A 25,231-nucleotide genomic window follows, 5' to 3' on the forward strand; every position below is an offset into this window, starting at 1 on the left:
TTAATACCTTCCACCACCACTTGACAATCAGCTTCATCTTTAGCCAACAGTAGTGCCGCCAACTCATCACGTTTGAATTCAGCTGCATGTCGCGCTCTCTCTGCGCTAGCCAATTCTTTATTTAATTTTCTCACTTCTGCCTTCATAGCCGTCACCTCACAATTTCCCTCTTGGATAGCCGCTATTAATTCTTCCTTAGCTATCCTCGTTTTCTCAGCCTAACGCTTGACTTGCTCCTTTAGTGTAGTGGCAAGCTTGACTGCATCTTCCGTCTCGTCTTTGTACGATTTCATGGCTTCCTCCATGGCCATAATCTTTGCTTCCAATTTCTTCATGGTCGCCACAGCGGCCTTGCGTTCCATTCGCTCTTTGTCCAATTTTTCCTGTAGGCCACGGACTTCCATTTTGGCCTCTTCATCCCTCATGTGTAGGTCTCTTATCACCTCACACTGAGAGCTCACTCTGGTTTCAAGGCTTGCTTTAGACTCTTCAGCTTTTTCCAGGTCAATTTCCAGAATCTTGTTCTTGGCTTTCCATTTCCCTTCTTCATAGTCCATTGCGTCGATATCCCATCGCAGGAATTTTATTTGTTCCTCCCATGGTATAAGTAAAGAGGTAGATTTAAATGAAAAAAATCTATAGAACCCTTGTTTTTCTTGAATTCCTAAAACTTCAAAATAAAAGCAACAAGTGGGTTTGTTTACAATGTATTTTTTGAGCATATTATAAAAAACGCGAAAAATGAATGAAGAGTTAAGATTTCTCCACATAATCGAGTTGTGAATATGATAAACTGATTGTTTCAATGCAAATCTCACCAATTTCTTCCATACAAATTGTCTAAAAACAATTTTAAAAATCATTGAATTCGATTGTTTTTAAAATTATTTGGCATATTATTCAAACACCACACACACATACACAGTTTGTTTATATTGTTTTGAAGTTTTAGGCATACTCGAATGAAAAAAATTTAAATTGACATAAAGCTTTGGCTAACCTTTCTTATTAAACCATGGTTCCTCCAATGACAAGGGCCTAACAGGCATCATCATTACTGGTACCACTTCCTGTTTTTTGGTAAACAATTGGAGGATTTTCTCGTTTACCATTTTATCTTTTGCTGCCAGCTTCGATGCTGCAATCCTCTGCTTATCCACGTACGTATGTATAGACGCCCTCATTGTAACGCTTAGTCTGGGTTTCATTGACTTCTTCAATCGCCCAGTTGATGAGAACAAGAAGCTTCTCCACCTCATCAACAATTTTTGCCGCAGTTTCCATTTGTCTCAGCATGGTGAATTTCTCTTCCCCTACGGACAATATCCTTAATTGGATATCAAGACTTCACCAGCCTGCTGACCCAATTTCCTCCCTGTGAGGCAAATTATCGGGAAGCTGATAATTTGCCTCCTTTTGGATTCGGCCACTGATCCGGCTCGAAGGACCAATGTAAATGATATCTCTAATCTACACACGCAACCCTCACCAAGGAATTCACTATTTTTATTACAAACAAATACATATGTTCACGTGAACAATAACCATCCGAATTTCATACATAGATAACAGCTTTTACGAAATGTACCGAAATACATAAACATACGGTGTTTTTGAAAAAGGAACGGGTAAAACTGATAAAGAACATTTTTTTGTGACAGTGCAATCAGTAGAATTTCCCCTAAAGTCCACAATGGCTTTCATAGGAATCCAACAAGTCCTTTAATAGAAGGCAAGGATGGTTTATCTTAGAAGACAATATGATAAAACCAGTAGACCTTTGTGAGAAGACTTGTGGGTCTTCTGACAGAAGACTTGTAGGACTTCTGCAGACGTTAAAGGTCCAATCATAATTCGATTGTCATAGAATATTGGACCAAAAAATAGAAATGAAAAGACTAGACTTCAGAGGATAGTAAATATCCTTCGTCCTTCATTTAGTATAAAACACCGTTTCTTATATGTTTTCTTATAGCTTTCTTTTAAAATAAACAATGATTTTTGAAAAAAATGTGGTGTTCGTATCAAGGCAAATGTAACAGGTAGTAGTATCGAGAAATGTTGATTATGTTATGTCATTTTCTTTATGTTGTTGGTGAAATTACAACAAAAATAATTTTGTTACAAAGGGATTTGACACTTCACATTCGAACAGCTGGTGTAACACCCTTAAGCTGAAACACATACAACGTTTGAGTAAAGTTTTGCGTTGAGCGTTGACAAAAAAACAACAACAACAGGGCGACGTCGACACCAAAGTCCGGCGTTGGTGTGTTTGCCGGCATATATTTCAAATGAATTTGAATTTTTCGGCATCATGCCCAACAGTGTAAAAACGGCCAAAACGACACAAAACTTTACTTAAACGTTGTATGTGTTTTCAGCTTTGCCTATTCAATATGCCTTTAATGTTATATTTCCACAATGTAGAACAAAATTGCCCGGAGTCGGAGTGTAGTTATTTTTTCGACTCAGACCCTGACTCCAGCAAAATTTCTAGACTCCGGCACCCTGGTTTTTACAACGCCACTTGAAAAATATTCAAATATTCCACGATGTATGTATGAGAAATCTGCATATGAAATTATTTAAAAAAATAGGTATATTAATAATTCCATACTTTGTAAATAATCAGTTCAAAGTGGTCATCAGATCAAGACGGTTGTATAAATCACAATAAAAAATCGCGTAGAAAACCAACAGGATACAAGTAAATATTAAAAGGATTTCCAAAATTAAATTTATAAATAAAAAACAAAGAAAAGTGTACAAAAATAATAATTAATAAAACATTATTAAAAATATGTTATGAAAGTAAAAAGGATATACAAAATTAAAGTAAAAAACAGAAAAGTACATATTGCCTAAAGGATATGCTACATTTCTGTGAACTTATTACGAATTACATTTTTTATCGCTTTCAAGCTTTAAACAAGGCGAAAAGGCACATAAGAAATCCGAAATCAACAATAATAGTATAATTTTGTTAGGAATATTTTTCCAAGTACCATCAGGACAATAATCGTGGATTTCTTAAGAATATTTCTAACGAAGTATGAAATTAATATACAAAATATCGTTTATTTCAAAGTGCACCTTATGGCTAGTTATACCCTCAGCATTTATGCTAAAGAGGGTATATAAACTTTCATACGGCAAAATGTGCCTCATCGAAATAATGGTATGTATGTTTGGACGAAATGTGTTTCAGACAATTTGGAGTCGATTTATGCCCGTAATTTCTACGCGTAGTTATCTATGAGTTCATAGATATCCCCAGTGTATGCAAAATTTCATAACTTCAATCCATAGGTAACGTTACCGGGTCGAAAACGGCCGTGTTACTTACACCAAGGATTTTGCCTGGTTGATCGTTGCCAGTGTGTTAAAAATTGAAAAACACTTATATGTGGCAATATTTTTACGAAATCATGAATGAAAATCACTAATGTTTCCACATGTTTTCAAAATTTACACGCCTCGGTAAATGGCACGTAGAAATTACCAAACGCGTAGGTAAAGATAACTAATAGGTAGCTACCTACCCGGTTACCTAGGGCTAGAAATTACGGGCATTAGTAATGTCCGTCCGCCTGTCTGTCTGGCTGGCTAGTGCGCACGATAACTCTCGAACGGTTGAACCGATTTGGTCCAAAACTTGTCTTTCGCAACATTTTGTCCAAACTTAGTTTAAGTTCGAAGATGGGTTATATCGGTCCACTTCTTCCGGTACCTCCCCCACAAAAGTTCGAAAATGTTGGGAAAATTTGTGCGCACGATAATTCTTGATGGGAGCGACCGATTTGGTCCATACTTTGCACATCGTGAAATTTCTACCAAACTTAGATGTGGTTCCAATATGGAATCAATCGGTCCACGCCTTCGGGTACCTCCCACACAAAATTTCGGAAAAGTTTAGGACATGCTCTCGAATCGTTTTGATTTTTGTTATAACAACTTGTATTCACGGCCCCCCCCAACAAGGGAATTTTCGGAACTTCAGAGTCCCATATCTCGGGAAGTATACATTTCCCCAACAAAAGTTATACAGCCTTGGAATCAGCATAAAAAGCACTATCTGTGGTAATAATTTCATATTTATTCGAATACTGTCGGTGAAGGAAAGATATGCCGCAAGTTCAAATGTCCAAAATGTGCCACAAAATTCTGAAAAGACCCTAAATACATTCGATCTGTCCGTAGATGAAAGTTCCAATTCACAGAGGCTGAGGGTATATCTCTGTCGGCAAAGCCGACTGATACTTTTTTACTTGTTATGAAAACAAAATTAATATTAATAAGCTTTCAAGAAAAAAATACCTATCTAATATGCTGTTTATATTAGAGCTTTTTGCAGGGTTAACCTTCTTTATAAGGATTTGTTTGAAATATAAGCAATGGAATTGACATTTAAAACCCAGTCGGTTTGTTAAATCCGGTTATATATAAACGGGGTATAAGAATGTCCATATTTACATTAGGCAATTTTCCTTGCGGCAATTGTCAGTTTGATTGAGTGAGGGGTGAGGCATTTAGTAACCCTTTGCCTCTCAACACCCTCTCTCACCTACAAACTGACAATTGCCGCGAGGAAAATCGTCTAATGCAGGTATCGGCACCAATACAAACGCATTGTTTGCTGCCTCACGCATAGGCCCTAATGTAAATATGGACAATGTGGAATAAATAACACTGTGCAACATTTTTAAGGTGATCTTGTGCAAACAATTCGAACTGGGGATTTTTTGAAAGTACAGACACAAACGACAAGAAACCCTAGTTGGGTTTTGTTGTGTCAGATCCAGCTCGGATTTTATGGCCCCATCTAAACATGGTTAAATATTTAGTTTTTAAAGAAATTCGGGGCTATATCTCTGAAACCAATGCGAATCTTCTTCCGACCTCTGAAGCAAATTTGTAGATAAGAACAAGAATAATATATTTGGAGAAATAATGAACTCCAAAAACTACATTTATTGCCTCAAATTTCGAAATATATTCAAAACTTCCACAATTTGTATACATTTCAAACCATATCTCCAAAACCGTTACTTTTTTCCGAATATTTACTTTTCCCTGGAATGTAATACACAACTCTTCAGAATATGTCATTGTTGCAAAATGCCTCTATGCCGTTGTTTTCAGTACATTTTTCAACGACGATTTAATGAAAATGTCAATAATGCAGTAAAATCCGGAATGCGAGAATAAACTGTTACTGTGAACTGGGTTTTTAAATACGTCTTGTAAAAGATATGATGCAAAATACCGCTGAAACAACATGAAGTAAGCACTTTAGAGTTTCAGAATGTTCTAAAGAATTGTTGAGAACTTTATTTAGAAGATTTTTTCAAAGGGTTACTTGGTTCAACTCCCAATAGTTTAGCCGATACTGACCAGAATTTCAGCAATTATGTAAAATTTTCAATATTTTATAGATTTTGATGCCCTAGATGGAGTTTTTCTTATGTGGTTTCTTAAAAAGATGAGTTCTACTTGTTCAGGGCTACAATATTGCTAAAGACAGCAAGGCCAAATTCCTATTCGTTTCTGAGATAAAGGCCTGATAATTGCAAAAAAGTGTAGATTTAGCCCGGTTTAGATGAGGCCATAAAATCCGAACTGGATCTGACAGGACAAAACCCTACTGGGGTTTTTGTTGTCTAAATGCGTACTTTCAAAAAATGCATACTAGAAGTTGCATTTTCAGTGTTGCATAGTGTAATTGACCAAGGCACATTTATAGAAGGTAGAAGTGACAATCAGCCATATTTTTACTTTTTTCTTTGTAAATTTGATTTTCAAAGTGTAATAGGGTCTACTCATGAAATTTGAAACTTCGACATTTGTTGGCATAAATAAAATATATCAACGGAATCGAAAAGTCCCGAGAGAGACTTCGCAGCGGCAAAAAACATAGTAGTTAGCAGTACCAGATGTAAGCATCACGACATTCATGAGAACACCTGACAGTCACCTGATCAAAAAAGAAAACAAGAGAGCGCGTTGGTTGTATGATCGTTCCGAGTAGCAAACATCGACTCCATTAAACAAATAAAGTACGAACAAACATGACACGGAAATTGGACATCTGTAAATCCCGGCCGAGTTCCCCACTACAACAATTTCATGATATTACTCTGCTATAGAACTCGATCTAGAGCAGTGCCGACCAAGAAGAGCGAATCCACAAATGTGAATGTATTCAAAACATTGGCAATTTGTGACAGTGTGTTATAGCTCATTTAGACTAGCCGACTAGCAATAAATCCTCGACTGGATTTAATAAATCCAGTACAAATCTCATTGCATTTAGATATACATTTTGGAGGATTTAAATGGCAGTCAGCTGATTTTTGTTCATAGCACAATTACCAAGGTAGATGCATCAGCCCATCTGATCGAATTTGAAACGTCAAAAGAATTTTTTTTTGTAAATTGAATTCGTCTCAAAAAACTGACGTATGTTTTTTACAATTTATTTATTGTTTAATACTGAAAATGTTAGCACATTATGCTACTAATGCTAACTAAAGAGCAAATAAAGAATTATTTTATCGCACTTTGCCCATCTAAAATGAATAAACGAATTATTTTATCGTTTAGACATCGTAAATATTATGCTTGGTTTACATTTACGAAATCCACTCGATTAAAACTGTCAATTCCTATGCTTAAACTCTAAATGAAATCCAATGGATTTCAGTAGTGCGATTCTCTAACACATTTTTTGAGTTACCGACAAAAATCGGTAAAATTAAAACGCACAATTATGAATGAAAAGATCAAATAAAAGTTCACAACACTCTTGCTATCGGTAGAACCATGGTACAATAACTCATAGGTAGGCCAGGTATGAGAATCGCCAAAAAAATACAACCCTGTCGCTATGGCTTAAAACGTCAAAATTGTTTTGATGAATGATAACGGATGAGTAAACAAAGAAGAAGAAGAAGAACGAAATGTTGAAATGAGAACATGGTACAATTAGAAAGGTAGATGCCTCAGCCCAGCTGATCGAATCTAAAACGTCAAAAAACTATGAAATATCAAAACAAAAAACCATATGATTCGGTAAGTAAGAGATAGCATTCTACACTTTATAGACAAACACAAGTGATAAAAAGAGACAACAAGAGACCATTTGGCGAAAATTTTGACAGATTACATTACAAAAAAAGTGGCTTTGTTGTAGCAATTCGCCGATGCATCTACCTTTCTTATTGTACCATGAATGAGAACAAAACAGAGTTGAATTTTTTGATCAATAATAAATATCAACTCTGAAAGTCAACACGGTTTTGACAGATTAAGCCATAAAAAAAAAAAAAAATTGTAATCAGCTGATAGCTGTGGCCTACCTAAGAATTATTGTACCATGGGTAGAACTTTGCGTTAATTTACCGAAAAACATCGGTAATTACCGAAATTATAAGCATTTTTATTTTACCGACAATTGTCGGTAACTCAAAAAATGAGTTAGAGAATCGCACTACTGATGAGTTTTCATTTGACGTATACGAAATGGCATTGACAGTTGTAATCGAGTGGATTGTGTAAATATAAACCAAGCATTATGTCCAATTTACATTAGCAACTTTTTCGTCATTTAGAGCTGTTTCGTCATTTATTTGCTAAAACAGGCAACATTTTGCGTCATTTACCATACAAAAATAAATTACGATAGCTACGTCATTTATTCTAAACAACGCACGAAAACACCATACTTTTATACGCAACCCTGCTTTTTCGTCATAAACTACCAAAAAATGCAACTGTGTTATGATGTCTTTGTTTGTTTGTGTGTGATGTAGAAAAAAAAAATACTCAAACGATGACAAAAGTGAAAATAAATGGTTAAAAAACTTGCAAAAATTATGTTTTTTTGTTTTTGAAATTAATTTAAGTTATTTGATACACATTTGTGTTGTGAAATTCCTATTTTTCTGAATAAATATATTGTGTGGTGTGTTTGTGTTATTGTATAAGTGTGTATGTGCGATTGTGTGCGTAAGCAAATGACGCAAAAAACAGATGTAAATACACTTCATTTGATTCTAGGATTTCGTAAAACGAAATCATTTAATATGCATATGTAAATTGGACTTTAGTCTTGGTTGATTAAAATCAACTTTGTATATCAAAACAAATTTAATTCTTCCGCTTGTTTAAAAATTTTTACACTTTTAATTATTTTTTAATGTAGCAATTCATCGATGCATCTACCTTGTTTCTTGTGCCAGCTTGCAACTTTTTGTATTTTCTAGCAACATGTTGCAAAAAACAGAGTTGTATACGAGGATTTATGCCAGATTTAAAACAAATCCACTCAATACGAGGATTTATTTTTGTATGGGAAATAGATTTTGGCTGGATTTAGCAAATAAAACCTGATAATGTGCTAAATCCGGCTAATGAAGTCATATCTAAATGGGCTATTAGCAAGATTGTCCAAAACAAAAACAAATCAAAACATTTGACTCTCTCGCACGCTCTTTCTTTGCGTTCGGATCATGGCACAATAAGAAGGTATAGCGCCAAAAACAGCTGATTTTCAGATTAGTTGTCAAAATGCATTATTGTGAATAAAATCGCATACAAAATGTAAACAAGCAATTCACAACAATGCATTATTGTAATCAAATTTGACGTTTAGTATGATTTGATGTAACACCTTCTTATTCCACCATGGTTCGGATCGTATGTGTGTGCATTGCCGAAAATCTTTTTAACCAGCGGCAAATGGCTGTACGGCACTGATCTAGAGACGCATAATTTCATGAAATTTTTTCAATGAAATCATTCTACACCTTTTTCAGATGTAAATCGAAACATTTAAGTTGTAATTCGTAACATTTCATTTGTGATTCCAATTATTCCATTTGTAATTCGTATTGAAACATCAAACTGATTGATTTATTGATTGATTTAGAGGCGAGCAAGGTAAACTGGCAACAGATAGTGAATTCAGGATATGGAAAGAACATTTTCCCAAACTGTTGGTATCCAACAAATTCACGATATTGTACTGGCAATCCTTGATATATTCTTAAAAATCCACGATTACTACCACGACGATCCTTAAGAAAATAAGCTTAGAAAATACACGAGCTGATGATCCTAGAACAAATATTAAAAAAAATCCACGATTATTGCCTTATGATCCTTGAACAAATATTCTTAAAAATTAGTGCCCTGGCGAACCTTGACTAAATATTCTTAAAAACCCCACAACTAGTGCTCTGATTATCCTTTAGAAAATATTAAAAAAAATCTACCATTATTGCTTTGATGATCCTTGAGGAAATATTTTAAAGATATCTACGACTATTGTTGTGATGTTCTTTGATAAAATATTCTTAAGAAAACCCCGATTATCGTTTTGAGAGAATATTCTTTAAAAATCCGAAATTGCCCTTATGTCCCTTGAAAGAATATTCCTTTAAAATACATTATTATTGTCCTTGTAAAAAAATTCTTTAAAAAATCCACGATTATTGCCCTGAAGGTCCTTGAGAAAATGTGTTTTAAAAATCCACGATTATTGCCCTGATGGTCTTTAAGAAAATATCGCCCGATTATCGCCCTGACGATCTTTGAGAGAATATTCCTCAAAATCCATAATTATGGCCCTGATGGACCTTGATAAAATATTCCTCAAAATCCATAATTATGGCCCTGATGGACCTTGATAAAATATTCTTTAAAACCTCCGATTACTCCCTTGACGAACATTTAGAAAAATTTTTAAATTCCACGATTATTGCCCTGACGCTCCTTAAGAAAATATTCCTTAAAAAATCCATGCTTATTGCCCCGATACTCCTTGAGAAAATATTATTTAAAAAATCCACGCTTTTAGCCCTGATGCTCCTTGAGTAAATGTTTTTAAAGAAAGCCACTCTTATTGTCCAGTTGCTCTTTGAGAAAACATTATAAAAAAATCCACGCTTATTGCCCTGATGTTCTTTAAGAAAATATTTAAAAAAAAATCCACGATTATTATTCTGATGATCTTTGAAAACATATTTTATAAAAAATCCACTATTAGTTCCATGCAGATCATTGAATAAATACTATTAAAATCCACGATTATTAGTTGTAAAAGAAACAAGTAAAAAAGTATCAGTCGGCTTTGCCGACAGAGATATACCCTCAGCCTGTATATTGAAACAATTTTTTTCCCAAAAAACTTATGTATTTAGGGGTTTTTAAAAATTTTGTGCATTTGAACCGACAAAAATGTTCGTTGGGATTAGAGATCAGAAGTTTTGCAGAGGAGATACTAAAAGGAATGGATCTACATTGACCATTATGGACTACATATGGTGCCATAGGGGGTTTTTACACCCTTCGGGATGTTTGCTCAGGAAATATGGACTTGCCCCTGAAAAAATGTTTACCAACGTAATTAAGGCAGCGAATGCAAGTTGCTTCAACAAAAATCAAAGCGATTCGATAGCAGGTCTTAAAGTGAACCTATCCAAAATTTTGTGTGGGAGGTACCGGATGTAATGGACAAATATAGTCCATATTTGAACCTGATCTATATCTGGTAGATATATTAGGATGTGTAAAGTATTGACCAATTCGGTCACTCCCTTCAAGAGTTACCGTATGAACAAATTTTCCGAACATTTTTTATCTTTTCTGGGGGAGGTACCTGAAGAAGTGGACCGATGTGGCTTATCTTCAAACTTAAACTATGTTTGGACAAAATATTACTAAGGCAAAATTTTGGACCGAATCGGCAGCTCCGATCGAGAGTTATCTTGCGCTCCAACCACCTCACACGGTGTCATAGGGGTTTTTTGCAACTTTTAGGCTATTTTCTCAGGAAGTATGGACTTGCCCCTAATGAAACTTGTACCGTCGTATGGAGGGCAGTGAATACAAGTTGCTAAAACAAAAATGAGAGCGATTCGAGAGATGGCCCTAAACTGAACTTTTCCGAAATTTTGTGTGGGAGGTACCCGAAGGAGTGGACCGATGGAGTCTATATTGAAACATTATCTAAGTCTGTAACACATTCTACGATGGGCAAAGTATGGACCAAATCGGTTACTCCCTTCAAGAGTTATCGTGCGCACAAATTTTCCGAACATTTTCGATGTTTTGTGGGGGAGGTACCGGAAGGAGTGGACGGATATAGCCCATCTTCGAACTTAAACTAAGTTTGGGCAAAATATTACGAAAGCCAAAATTTGAACCGAATCGGTTCATCCGTCCGAGACTTATCGGGCGCTCCAGCCAGCCAGACGTACAGACAGACAGACGGACGGACATTGCTCAATCGACTCCAAATTGTCTGAAACACATTTCGTCCAAACATACTTGGGGTCTAAAACCATTATTTCGATTAGGCACATTTTGCCCATATGAAAGTGTATATACCCTCGTTAGCATAAATGCTGAGGGTATAAAAAGACCCGGGCGTTTAAACTTATGCTTGGTTTACATTTACGAAATCCACTCGATTTCAACTGTCAAATACATAGGTTAAACGTCAAATGAAATCCAGATGAGATTTCATTTGACGTTTGAGCTATGGAATTGACAGTTGAAATCGTTAATGGTATAATATTTTACTTAAGAACTAATCATGCAGCTCTTATCTTTTCTAATAACGAATAGAAAACATTTTTACGCGGCCTTGGGTCAAAATTCACAGATTTAGTTCTGCCAATACTTGACATTTTGCTTATCTATGCTTTCATTCATATGTTTTCTTCCTATAGATTGTCTTTGAAAACCTCTCAAAATGGACATTTCTGATTTTTACAATAATCGCGAAATATTCATTACTGGTGGAACTGGTAAGTGATGAACGAAAATCTACATAAATAAAGAAGCACTGCATTTGTCCTTCTTAGGTTTCCTTGGTAAAAGTCTTATCGAAAAGCTCTTGCGCGATTGTCCGGGCATCAAGACTATCTATATGCTGATACGACCGAAGAGGGGCAAAACTGCCTTGGAACGTTTAGAAGATTTCAAAAAAGATGTTGTCTTTGAACGTGTTCGCCGTGAACGGCCAAATATTTTTGAAAAAGTTGTGCCAATATTTGGAGATTGTCAACATTTAGGTTTGGCAATGAGTCAAGAGGATTTGGAACGTTTAAAAAATGTTAGCATAATATTTCATGAAGCCGCCTTTGTTCGGTAAGTTTGAGGAAGTTATCTAGATGCAGCTATTAACGTGTCTCATCATGATCATATTTATAACTTCTTTAGATTCGATAATGATTTACGCAGTTCCATACTCATGAATACCCGGGGAACTTTTGAATTGGTCAAAATTGCCCAAACACTGAAACAATTAATTGCGTTTGTACATTGCTCAACGGCATATATTTATCCTCTTGGTAAAGTTATTGAGGAAAAGGTAAGTGGTTTTGGAGGATATTCTGAACGAAAATTTCCCTAGAGTTTTGTCTTTCCGCCGTTTCAACTTAAAGGAGAAAGTGAGAAAACTCACGGGAAATTTACGTTCAGAAAAACACCTATTAGGGTTTTTTTAAAATTTTGAATTGAATTTATATATTCTATTTGCAAGATCTATCCGTTGCCTAATGATTGGCGTAAAGCAATACAAATAGCTGAAACATATGATGAAGAAACACTGGAAATCCTAAGATTAAAGTGAGTTGATTTTAAAATATGATTTGTTTACCGAATAAACAGAATACTCAAATAGAGGAGGCAACCTGTCGCAGGCTCAAAGTTGTACCGCGGCACTCAACGGAGCCATTGTACAGGGGCTATCAGTAGTGCGATTTTCTATGTAATTTTGTTGTTTTTAACGCGTGACGCGATTCATAACGGACAGATTGTAATGTTGAACCTACAACTTGGAGTACAGAAATTAAAGGTGCAAACACAATGAAATATGCCGCTTACTTCACGCCATGGTGGAACAAGAAGGTGTTACATCAATAACAATAATCGTGTAATTTACCACATCAAAGGTCAAAATAAAGCATTACTGTGAATTGTTTGTTTACCTTTTGTATGTAATTTTATTCACAATAATGCATTTTGACAACTAAAGTCATAATCAGCTGTTTTTGCCGATGTACCTGTATTATTGTGCCATGCTTCACGCTCAATCTATCTTTCTATTTCCTTTTCCCAAAATGAACTAGTTTCTTAATATAGTTCCACAGTTCCGAGAGCGATAAAGTTCAGTGAATCTTTCTCTTCCGTCGTTCTTTTTTTTTCCTTCATTCCAAATAGTTCCGAGAGAGAAGTAGTTAAACGAATCTTTTTTTTTATTTTCATCTTATGGTGGATGAATTGGCATACAAATACATAAATAAATTGTAAACCGATGTAACGAGGATGTGATTTATGTACGTTTATTTTACAATATGACCACATATGAATGATGAAGTGTACCGAACGTGAAAGGTCGAAGTGAGTGTGGAATTAAAGGGAGAATGAGAGAATTGTATGCACGACTGGAACTATATGAACTAAAGGATCTATATAAATGCAAGAGCCGGATATAGTTCCAATAGTTCCTTGGAATTAGTTCGTTCCGGAACTACACAACTCTAAAGCGCTCGGCACATACGATGCGTTGAGCGTCGCGGTACAACAACCAGATGAAAAAAGTGTAAGTGAAGCCAAGTTTTTTGAAAAACAACAATATGGCTGACGCATTAAAGTTAAACATAATTTAACTGTTTTGGGACAACGCGTGTCAAGCCCTCGGCACATACGGTCCGTTTAGTGACACGTTTGGGACACGCGTTGTCCCAAAACAGTTAAATTATGTTTAACTTTAATGCGTCAGCCACATTGTTGTTTTTCAAAAAACTTGGCATCACTTATACTTTTTCATGTGGTTGTTGTACCGCGACGCTCAACGCATCGTATGTGCCTAGCGCTTAAAACCGGCCCGTTCTACGTTACGGTTTAACAACAACCACATGAAAATTTAAAATGAAAACTTGGCATCACTTAATTTTTTTCATGTTGAGTGACGTGTTACAACAACCACATGAGAACTTCTAAAAAAAATTGGTATCATTTATACTGGATTGGCATATACGACAAATAAAATCCCCACAAACACAATATAATCGAAAGACAGGAATGACGACACAACTATCGAAACCATGGTACAATTATTTCATAAATCTAAACATTTTATTATTGTATCATAATAAATCATAATAAATAATAAAACTAATTGTCTACACAACATCTACCTGTGCTTTTCTTTTCCAGATATACAAACTTTTATCCAAATGCCTACAGCTTTACCAAGAATTTAGCTGAACAAATTATTGCTGACCATTCTCATTTATTACCTATGACAATTTTAAGACCAGCAGTTGGTATGTATTTTCAGAATTTTATTTCAAATACAGATGCAATGCGTATTTTTAAACAACATCAAATGTTTTTCTCGATAAACAACAGTTGCCCCGGCCTACCTTGAACCTGAGCCAGGGTATGTGGAAAACTTAAATGGACCCATCGGTATTTTGGCAGTTAAATCAATTGGTGTTTCTCAAATGACATATATAAATCCCGATTTGATTCTATCGTTAATACCAGTCGATATGGTAACATGTTTGACAATTGCAAGTGGCTGTCGTAGCGGATTGGAAACATTAAGGTGAGAGGTTTAATGGACATTTTAAATTTAAATGCATTTTCTATTAGAATTTCAATGGCGGTTATTCCGAATGAAAACTCCCCGTGAGTTTTCTCACTCTCTCCTTCATGTTGAAATGACAGATAGACAAAACTCACCGAGAGTTTTCATTCACAATAATCTCCAATATGTTGTTTTGGTTTCGTTTGACAATTACAGTAAAAATGTTCCGCACAATTTACACATTCAAACCTTTGCCTCAGGAGATTTATTTAAATATACAATTAAACAAAGTATCCACAAATTGGTCGTACTGGCTAGAGAGAATCCCATGGAGAACACGGTGTGGGCTCCAGCAACACGACTGACTACGAGCATGTATTGCTATTTAATTTGGGTATTTTTGTTTCACATACCGATGGGTATATTTTATGACACACTATTACTACTCCAGAAAAAGAAACCCATGTATGTATTGAGAGGAATATAACACCAAGTTTAAAGAACATTTTTAACCAGAACCTCATCTTTTTTCTCCTAGGCTTCTAAAAACAACCCGAAGAATTATTTACACAATCCGAACAATGGGAAGATTTTCTAAAAAATATTTTGAAATGAAAAATGATGGGATGTGGGAAATATTTAATTTCATGTTGCAGCATGATGAGAAGTAAGTACACCATAAATAATATATTTAGAACTATGTAAGTGGATCTTATAGACCATTTAGATATGACCTCATTAGCCGGATTTAGCGAATTATCAGGATTTATTTGTTAGATCCGGCGATAATCTTCCAGATTTCCCATACAAAAAAAAACTTCATATTGAGTGGATTTGTTTTAAATCCGACATAATTCCTCGTATGCAACACGTTGCTAGAAAATACAAAAAGTTGCACGCTGGCACAAGAACCAATGTAGATGCATCGGTGAATTGCTACAACAAAATTAATTTAAAATGTCAAAATTTGAAAACAAGGCAAGAAATTAAATATGCTTTGATATATAAAGTTGTTTTTTACAACCAAGACTAACATTTACGATGTCTAAACGATAAAATAATTGGCCTGTTCCCGTACTTTATAAAGTGGTAAAAGTTGTAAAAGTCGTAAGCGATTTTCATATAAATTTTGTGTACAGGAACGCAAAATGTGTAAAAGTGGTAAAAACTGTAAAAAAATTTTAGTTCTGGAACAGAGCTAATTCTTTATTTGCTCATTAGCATGGTACAAATACACAGGTAGCCGCATCGGCAATTGTTGGTAACATAAGATGTCAAAATTTGACATTAATTCAATGCAATTGACACATTATGTTACCATCAGCTGGCATGATAATGCTACCTGTATTATTGTACCATGCTCATTAGTTAGCATTACTAGGCGTTTACACCAGACAGTTTGTCTTCATATACAACTCTGATTTACTAAAGCGGGGTACACACGATCAGTTTTGACTGTCAGTTTTGCTCAAATAATCGGTTGCTTGCCAGTGTGGCCGTTCATTTTTGTCAGTCATCAGGCAACCACAAAATATTTTGTGGTTGCTGGACGGTTGGACATTTATCGATATTTCCGAAAAATCGACAGTCAAAACGACACACGATCAGTTTTGACTGTCAGTTTTGCTCAAATAATCGGTTGCTTGCCAGTGTGGCCGTTCATTTTTGTCAGTCATCAGGCAACCACAAAATATTTTGTGGTTGCTGGACGGTTGGACATTTATCGATATTTCCGAAAAATCGACAGTCAAAACTGATCGTGTGTACCCCGCTTAACACATACATACATTTGTCGGCTGTCTCCCAGCTATCCATCAGTTTTTCACAGACAGTAGGATTAACAAATTTTTGACATTTTTGTAAAAATGTGTGAGATAATAATTCAAAATAATTCAAATAATTCAAAAGTAGACGATCAAAAGCAAAATATGTGAACGGAAAACAAAAAGAAATCGACAATTTTTATTCATAATGTTAGTCCCAATTTACATTAGGCGAGTTTACTTGCGGCAATTGTCAGTTTGTGGGTGAGAGAGGGTGTTGAGAGGCAAAGGGTTACCATATACCTCACCTCTCTCTCCATCAAACTGACAATTGCCGCAAGTAAACTCGCCTAATGTAAATTGGGACTAACAACAGTTTTTGCAGTTGTCTGGACGCCTACGTCGCATAAGCAAGTCTTGGGGTTTTGACAATTAATACGTGAACTCAACTGTCCTGTCATGTGTAAACGCAGGGTTAATGGCATAATGTGCTAACATAATGTGTGTTCGTTTACTCAAAATTTGTACGATTTGTTACTGGATGTTGTTCGTTTACTCTACAGTACAATGCAAAAGACCTTAGTCGCTTACAAGAAGTTACTGGACTTGTACAAATTATCGAGTAAACGAACACATCTATTGTCAATATTAAACAATAAATTTTGTAATTTGCCGTATGTTTTTTGAGACTAATTCAATTTACAAAAATTCTTTTGACGTTTCAAATTCGATCAAATGTATCTCAGAGCATGAATATGCTCTCTCTCCTACATGAATATGGGCTCTCTTTTACAGCATTGCCATATTGAAATACCTAAATTCAGTTTAAATTTCCTTTGATTTTGTGCATTAAGAATGTGGATAATACCCTAGACAGACGGCAGCGTTAATGTGCATTAACTGTCTTAATTCAAATTAATTCGTGCATTATCCACATTCTTAATGCACAAAATCAAAGGAAATTTAAACTGAATTTAGGTATTTCAATATGGCAATGCTGTAAAAGAGAGCCCATGTTCATGTAGGAGAGAGATCATATTCATGCTCTGAGACACAATTTGCATTGAAAATCAATTGTCTTTTGTCAAATTTCCAGGTTTAAGAAAATAAAAAAGGAAAACAAATCAGAAATTTTCGCTTTTCTTTCAAATAAGTAGTGGTCTTTCTCGAATAGAATAGCAGCACGATACCAATTCTATTGAAAATTATGTCTTCTTCAAATGTTTTTCTAAAGTTTTGCAATATTTTTATAATATTAAAAAGACTCAAAAATATCGCGAATAAATTATTATTTTTTTTTGCTTCATAGTGGTGAAAAGGTCAATGGTAGAAAGTATATTTGTTTCGCATATTTTGGCTAACTTTTGTAAAACTTTATGAAATGGTTTTCTGGGTACAAACAAACAACACAAACAGCTGTTTCATAAATGCAGAAACTGTCGTCTGTCAGGGTAAAAAGTTAATTCAAATTAAGGAATTTTTAATGCAAATTAATTCTGCCGTCTGTCTAGGGTATAATGCACGAATTAATTTCAATTAAGCCCGCGACACATACGATCCGTTGCGACTCGCGTCGCGCGTTAACAATCATATGAAAAATGTGTAAGTGATACCAAGTTTGTTCTTGAATTTTTCATGTGGTTGTTGTAACGCGACGCTCAACGCGCCGTATGTGCCGCGGCCTTTAAGGCAGTTAATGCAAATTAACGCTGCCGTCTGTCTAGGGTATAGTGCTTAGTTTACATTTGGCGTCGTTTCGTGATTTCGAAGGCGTTTCGTGATTTCGCGCGGAATCAAACAAAATTTGTCATGATTTCGCATACAAAAATGAAATCATCTCATTTCGTGATTTCAGCGAAATCAACATCGAAATCACAGTACACATGATATACAACCCTGTATTTGCATAAAAAAGTACCAAAAGTTGCAACACTTTTCACGTATCACAATAAATAAGGTAGATGGTCAATTGCTGTAACAAAAAATTTTAGTATCAACATTTGTAGACAATGTGAAAAAATATTAAATTACTTTGTTACAATGCTATTTTTCATTGTGCTCCAGTACTTTTTTAATGGTAATGTTAGAAAAAATAGCGAATTGTCAAAAATTGATTCCCTATACAAATTTCTTAAAAAATACGGAAACGGAAAAGTGACGGAAATTGCAAAAACTCCAGCATAAATGTCAAAATCAATGTATCAGCTATCATATTAGATACCAATGAACATGCTTGCTGCTAGTTTCCACTAGGCCAAAAGTGTATGGCAGAAAACTGGAGAAGAGGGTGTTATTCGGAGCGATTTTTGTTTGAAGAGAAGTGCAAGTATTACTAGATTTCGGATTACGGGAACGCATTTTTAGCACTAAACGGGAAAACTACTGCAAGTACTAATATTGTGCAGGATCTGAGCACAACTCTTATCTATCAAAATTTATTATAACGATGTCTCAACGATAAAATTATTTTTTTATTTTTTCATTTGTTAGTACTATACAAATACAAATAATACGATATATAGATAATTTTACTATAATTTTCCAAAGAAAATTGTAAAATTCTATATTGTCGTATATTTTTGATGATTAATTCAATTTGAAACAACTTGATTTGAAAATTCATGTTTGATCAGCTGCGCATATGCGTCTACCTTGATCATTGTGATATGTTTGAAATCAACAAAAAATAAGTGTAAACACCGGGGTGTATTTCAGGATTTCGTGAAATCCAGTGGATTTTGGAGCGCAAGTGTAAACTTGGCTTAAGTTAGCAACCAAAAGAAAGTAGTCGTTATGCCGGGCATACACTATGGGCATGCAAGACAGCATTTGTAATAGTATTAGTAAATTTTGAAGTTTTTGTCAATGTATTTGGGAGTAGTTTTGGCAGGATTGAAATCAAAATAGTTTTGATTTTGTAAATGAACCCCTTTCAATCCGATGAATTTTGTGTATTTTCCAAGTAACCAACAAATAATTTTTGAAAACAACAAATATTATTTGTGAGGAAATTAAAAAAATTTGAAAACTTCAACCCAAAATCGAGTTTGGGAGGAAAATTCATCATTTTTGGAATATGGATTGAAGGAATGCCACACACTATTCAATCACACACGTACACAAGGGTTCATTTGGCAGTGCAGTTTGGCAGTGTAGTGTATGCCCCGCATAAAGTTGTACCGATAGCAAGAGTGTTGTCAACTTTTATTTAAAATTTTCATTCATAATTTTGCGTTTTAATTTTATTAAAAGTTAGTGGTCCTTCTTGAAATTTAATGATCACTTTTCACTGTAAGTTAACCGGAGCGCTATAAATCTGTTCGTAAAATCCAAGCTTTAACAAAAGAAGACTTATAATAATGGGGGTATGTCTAAACAACGCCGATTTCTAGCTGCAATGGACAAAGTTGACTTTTCTTAAAAGCCAACCACAATTGATCATTCGAGCTTCGCGTCAATGCATTAATGGGCCAAAAACATACGGTCCGTTGTGTCACGCGTTGCGCGTTGAAAACAACAACCACATGAAAAATGTGTGAGTGATGCCAAGTTTGTTCTTGAAGTTTTCCTGTGGTTGTTGTAACGCGACGCTCAACGCGCCGTATGTGCCACGGCCTTAAGGAGCCAAATACCTACTATTCGTTGAGTGTCGCTTTCATAAAGCATGTGTCATTTACAGGTAAGGTCACATTAGGCAAATATTTGCTCCAGCGACCGGCAGTGTGCGCTTAATGCTAGCAAGTAATCATAAATTTCAATGCATTATTTACGCTCACTTGCTGTCAGTAAGTGCACACTACCGGTCGCTGGATCAAATATTTGCCTAATGTGACCTTACCTTAAGTTGGCAATTTCAAGAATACATTATCATTAAGACCAAAACTCACTCAACCCTTGCTTGCTTTGAACGGCGGCGGAATTGCAAAGGCTCTGACATTCCCTTATACTATGTTTACATTTACGAAATCCACTCGATTTCAACTGTCAATTCCATTGCTCAAACGTCAAATGAAATCCAATCGATTTCAGATGAGTTTTCATTTGACGTGTACGCAAAGGAATTGACAGCTGAAATCGAATGGATTTCGTAAATGTAAACATAGTATTAAGCTGTAAACACATCCAACGTTCGAGTAAAGTTTGGTGTCATTTCTGGTAGATGAATAAAAGACAGAGTGCTGCCAAGTTTCAATTTTTCTTTATTCTTCTACCAGAAATGGCACAAAACTTTACTCAAACGTTGGATGTATTTAGGGCTTTAAAATTTGACAAAGCAGGCGACGCACAGAGGGGAAATTTGTGTTAAAAGTTGATCAAAAGCCCTAGAAAGCTCATTTATAGTCCGATTGATATAAAATTTTGCACAAAGCATATCTTCTGTACAAGGATTAATCCTATAGAAAATAATGAAAATCTAGCCTGAAAAAACATTGTGCCAATTTTCAAACAAATCGGTACAGATGTATGTATAGTCCCATATACATATATTTCATTCCAAATTTTATTTTTTGAAACTTACATAAATTAAATTTTTCTCAATTCACATGAGAAAAGCCGTGAATGTTTCTGAATAATGCAAACATATTTGATAGGTGTTGGTTTAGTCTGATAAATAAGAGCCCCGGCTATAAGGCGGAGAAAAATTTAGTGTGAGTAAACCTTGCAATTCCATATAAAAATATTTCATATCTTAGTTGAGAAAAATTAGATTTTTTCGGAATGGCGCAAATATGCAATTTTTTATGATTGAATCTGATATTTGAGACTCAAGCGCATAAAACATTAGAAGAAACTATGGTCGGGAAACGACGGGGAAATAGACTTTTTCACTATTGAAATTGTAGTAGTCTTAAAAATTATCATAAAAAAATTTCATAAAGAGGATATGTATCACCATTATTAAAGAGCAAAGATGTAAAATCAATCTGAAAATTTTAAATGCTAATCTTGTTCGGAGACTATACAAAAACAATAAATCTTAAAAAATATACATTTTCGCGAAAATAATGTCATTTTAATGTTCACCTAATTTCTTAGTTTTCGAAAATTTACTTTTTGTTTTCAGTATGGCTGAGTTCAATCGACTGCTGCATTGGATTGGTTAATCTTACAAAGTCGAGGATGATTATAGCAAATGTAGAAAAGAGTCTGGTTGCCGTTTATCCAAATTTTTTTCATAAAAAAAAAACGATTTTCATATTTTGAGTTTTGAGCAACTTTAGGCCTATGTTTCCCCTCTGTGCGACGAGCTGATTGAGCTTGGGCCTTAATGCGAGTCCTTACCTGATGTAAATGTGGTTTGAAGCCCAATTTACATTTAACAGGTTTTAAAACAAATTGTCATTTAAGTTGGCAATCATTTTCATTGAACATCTGTCAAATAAATGACGCATTTGACACAAATTCTGGTTTTACGTGCAAGTGTAAATTAGGTTTTACGATTTGTTCATGTCGTTGTTGTTTAAACAAGAAAACTCGGCACTGGATGGTGTCATTCTGATTGAGGCATCTTATTTTTAACGTGAATCCATCAAAGACATAAATACAACTAATATGCCATTTAGATATGACACCATTAGCCGGATTTAGCCCATTATCAGGTTTTATTTGCTAAATCCAGCCAAAATCTACCAGATTTCCCATACAAAAATAAATCCTCCTATTGAGTGGATTTGTTTTAAATCTGCCATAAATCCTCGTATACAACTCTGTTTTTTGCAACATGTTGCTAGAAAATACAAAAAGTTGCAAGCTGGCACAAGAAACAAGGTAGATGCATCGGTGAATTGCTACACTAAAAATAATTTAAAATGTAAAAATTATTAAACAAGGCGGAAAAATTAAATTTGTTTTGATGTACAAAGTTGATTTTAATCAACCAATTTATTAATAATTTAATCAACCAATTTTAGATGGGCAAACTGCGATAAAATAGTTCTTTATTTGCTCTTTAGCTAGCATTAGTAGCTAACATTTTCAGTATTAAACAATAAATTTGTAATTTGACGTTTGTTTTTTGAGACGAATTCAATTTTAAAAAAATCTTTTTTTTCGTTCAGATGGGCTGATGCATCTACCTTGGTAATTGTGCTATGAACAAAAATCAGCTGACTGCCATTTAAATCCTCCAAAATGTATATCTAAATGCAATGAGATTTGTACTGGATTTATTAAATCCAGTCGAGGATTTATGGCTAGTCTAAATGAGCTATAAGACTAGACAAAATGCATGCAACAAAAAAATGTTTACGAAACTTTGTATAGAAACATTACCCTTAACAGGTTGCAGTTAATTCAAAATCGCAACCAAGGAGGAACATTTCATGTAATGGTATCAGAAACGAAATTTATGAATTCAAGGATCTATTCAAGAATAATTCTATGTCAATTGGATCGGTAAATTCGGTTAAATACGTAAAAATGTATAAAGAAAAAAATGTTATATCACCATATCGTAATATAACATTATGTTAAATTCAAAAGCCATTCACTGAAGAATGATAGCAAAAAATGTCTTATCTTGTTGTATTTATGTCTTTGAATCCATTTGAAGGGCTCCTGAAATATTAAACAAATCTTTGGCCATTGTAGCCAATGCTATGTCTTATTAACATTGTATTTACTACAAGTTAATATAATAATAAATAAATAAAAAATTCTTTGTTTCATCTTTATAGGCGGCGCTTCTATATTGTGGAACCTACGAAAATAGATCATGACGTTGTATTTCGGGGCAAGTATTATTGTTGGATTTCATTAAGCACTTTTCTTTAACAGGCCAGCCATTTTCATTGACCAATGTTTTCTTTTCTTTTCCATCTAGGCCTTCTACTTGGACTGAAGAGGTTCATATTCAAGGAACCGGAAGAAGCTACTGCTGAAACACGTCAACGTTTGAAAATTCTTATAATATTAGATAAGATTGTTACATTTTTGTTATTGTTTATAATTTTAAAATTCGCTTGGAAATGGACTATGTCATTGGCGGGTGTGATTTGAGAGAGAGAGAGAGAGCGAGAGAAAACGATGATTAAATAAAAAATATAGAGGAGTTGGGAAAAAACGTTGCATTCAAGAAGATTTTGGGTGAATATGCATGTCTGAATAGGGTATCCCAGCAAATAGGCAGACGTAAGCCGAAGCACAGACAACGTTTGAGTAAAGTTTTGCGTCATTTCTGCTAGAAGAAAGTTCAGCCAAGTTTGAATGTTTCTTTATTCTTTTACCAGAAATGGCGCAAAACTTAACTCAAACGTTGGATGTGCTTTCGGCTTGAGGGACACAAAACATTTGGTTCGTTAAGTGTAGTCATATACTAATGAAAATATAGACACCGGAATGTTCTCATCTATTTTGTTCGAAAAAAGCTTTACAACAGTAGGCCTATTCTGTAACTTTTTGATAATCGACAACGTTTTCGACACTAACCCCCTGTTTTTGTAAAAGTTTTTATTCTTGTCACACGAATTGTCAAATTTTGTAGATCGATTTACTCGCCTTAGCGCAAATGTAGAGCTCTGATTTTTTAAAGAGGGATTCTTAATCATATATTGAACGCACATACGAAAAATTAGGTCCGTCTGTCATCTATGGGCTGAGCTATGGATGCCCGAATTATTACGAATATAGACGAACGAACAAAAAATAGTTATAAAAACAGGGGGTTACAGCATGTTTCTGTATGTCGAAAGAAGAATGTGTGCGAAAGAAACACGACCAAACTCTTGTGTGTTTTTCAAATTTGTTTTTTGTTTTGAAGCAAAAGCAAAGGTGAAATTATTTCGAAAACTAAAGATTGGGCGTGTTTCATTCGCACACATTCTTCATTCGACATACAGAAACTGGCCGTAAAAATTTTTTGCAGTAACGATTGTTGCTATTCTGTAAAAATGTAGTCAAATTGTCAAAAGCTTTCAATTTTGAATGTATTCCTAAATAAAACATACACACAAACCAAAAGTAAATCTAATATTAAATATTTTTGTCGATTTTTACACTTCGACAATGTTGGTGTTGTTTTTATAACGAAATTTTTAACAAAAGTTGTTAAAATTTGTTTACAGAATACCGAGGTTGTTAATTATTGGTCTGTTCCAGAACTGCAAGAATCAACTAATTTTTACTATTTTTTCCGATAACATAAAGGGAAAAATGCTATCGTAGTAAAAAATAGTACCTTCTTGCAGGTTCTGGAACAGATCATATGTTGTTAAAATGAGTTTCTCGAAAGAAATAACAATATCGACTGTCGTTAAAAAGTTGCAGAATAGGCCCCACAGGGATAGTATCAAGGCCTACAGAAGGTCAGCCATTCAGAGTACTGTTAACAACATTTGACAACAAACCATGGCACAATTACCCAGGTTGTGGCATCGTAAAATTTTGAATATGTTATGTCAAAAGTTTCTTTATGTTGTTGGGGAAATTACAACAAAAATATCTTTTTAAAAAGGGATTTGACTTTTCATATTCGGTCAGCTGGTGTGATACCACTACCTGGTAGTTCTGCCATGAAACAAACATAATAGATTTTACATTATTGTGATTTAAGTTTCTTTGTATTTTAAATCACAATAATGTTTTTGACATCAAACATAATAATCAGCTGGGCTTATTGGCCGACCTTATGTAGGCCTTGGATAGTATTGGTCTGTTCCAGAACTGCAAGAATCTACCAATTTTTACTCTTTTTTCCGATAACATAAAGGAAAAAATGTTATCGTAGTAAAACATAGTAGTTTCTTGCAGGTTCTGAAACAGATATGATGTACTTTTGCAGTTTGAGTGAGTTTAATGATAGGTCTGTTCGATAACCCAAAAGTTTGTACAAATTTGAACAAACTTTTACAAAATGCTGTTC

The 25,231-nt window shown here is 34.6% G+C and overlaps 2 protein-coding genes across 3 annotated transcripts in view; both read left to right on the forward strand.

The window, feature by feature from the left end:
- The first annotated feature begins 2,633 nt into the window (after nucleotides 1-2,633).
- On the forward strand, nucleotides 2,634-23,434 carry LOC141387394 (putative fatty acyl-CoA reductase CG8306). Of its 2 annotated transcripts, XM_073957020.1 has the most exons (12): nucleotides 2,673-2,710; nucleotides 2,816-2,838; nucleotides 11,739-11,816; nucleotides 11,874-12,159; nucleotides 12,232-12,382; nucleotides 12,554-12,639; nucleotides 14,233-14,342; nucleotides 14,428-14,626; nucleotides 14,825-15,073; nucleotides 15,147-15,275; nucleotides 23,049-23,104; nucleotides 23,195-23,434. In XM_073957020.1, exons 3-12 carry the CDS (start codon nucleotides 11,762-11,764, stop codon nucleotides 23,368-23,370), a joined length of 1,497 nt encoding a protein of 498 aa, XP_073813121.1. In that variant the 5' UTR covers nucleotides 2,673-2,710; nucleotides 2,816-2,838; nucleotides 11,739-11,761; the 3' UTR covers nucleotides 23,371-23,434. The 2 variants fall into 2 exon arrangements, with proteins under 2 accessions (XP_073813120.1, XP_073813121.1); XM_073957019.1 differs by lacking the exon at nucleotides 2,816-2,838 and having other exon boundaries at nucleotides 2,634-2,710.
- LOC141387396 (putative fatty acyl-CoA reductase CG8306) overlaps nucleotides 2,699-25,231 on the forward strand; it is a 50,097-nt gene continuing 27,564 nt past the window's right edge. The window contains exon 1 of the mRNA XM_073957022.1: nucleotides 2,699-2,758. The gene's annotated coding sequence lies outside the window, so the exon portion shown is untranslated. The remainder of the gene's footprint in view (nucleotides 2,759-25,231) is intronic.

Source organism: Musca autumnalis, unplaced genomic scaffold (assembly GCF_047663935.1).
Source record: "Musca autumnalis isolate F117 unplaced genomic scaffold, ASM4766393v1 scaffold_5, whole genome shotgun sequence".
Taxonomy (NCBI): domain Eukaryota; kingdom Metazoa; phylum Arthropoda; class Insecta; order Diptera; family Muscidae; genus Musca; species Musca autumnalis.

Excerpts from the sequence above, each read along its gene's own strand:
- LOC141387394 (XM_073957019.1), top strand. The coding sequence starts at position 11,762 with ATGGACATTTCTGATTTTTACAATAATCGCGAAATATTCATTACTGGT. Across the intron at positions 12,160-12,231 it reads CATGAAGCCGCCTTTGTTCG|ATTCGATAATGATTTACGCA; the intron begins GTAAGTTTGAGG and ends TAACTTCTTTAG. Across the intron at positions 15,276-23,048 it reads ATGTTGCAGCATGATGAGAA|GCGGCGCTTCTATATTGTGG; the intron begins GTAAGTACACCA and ends TCATCTTTATAG.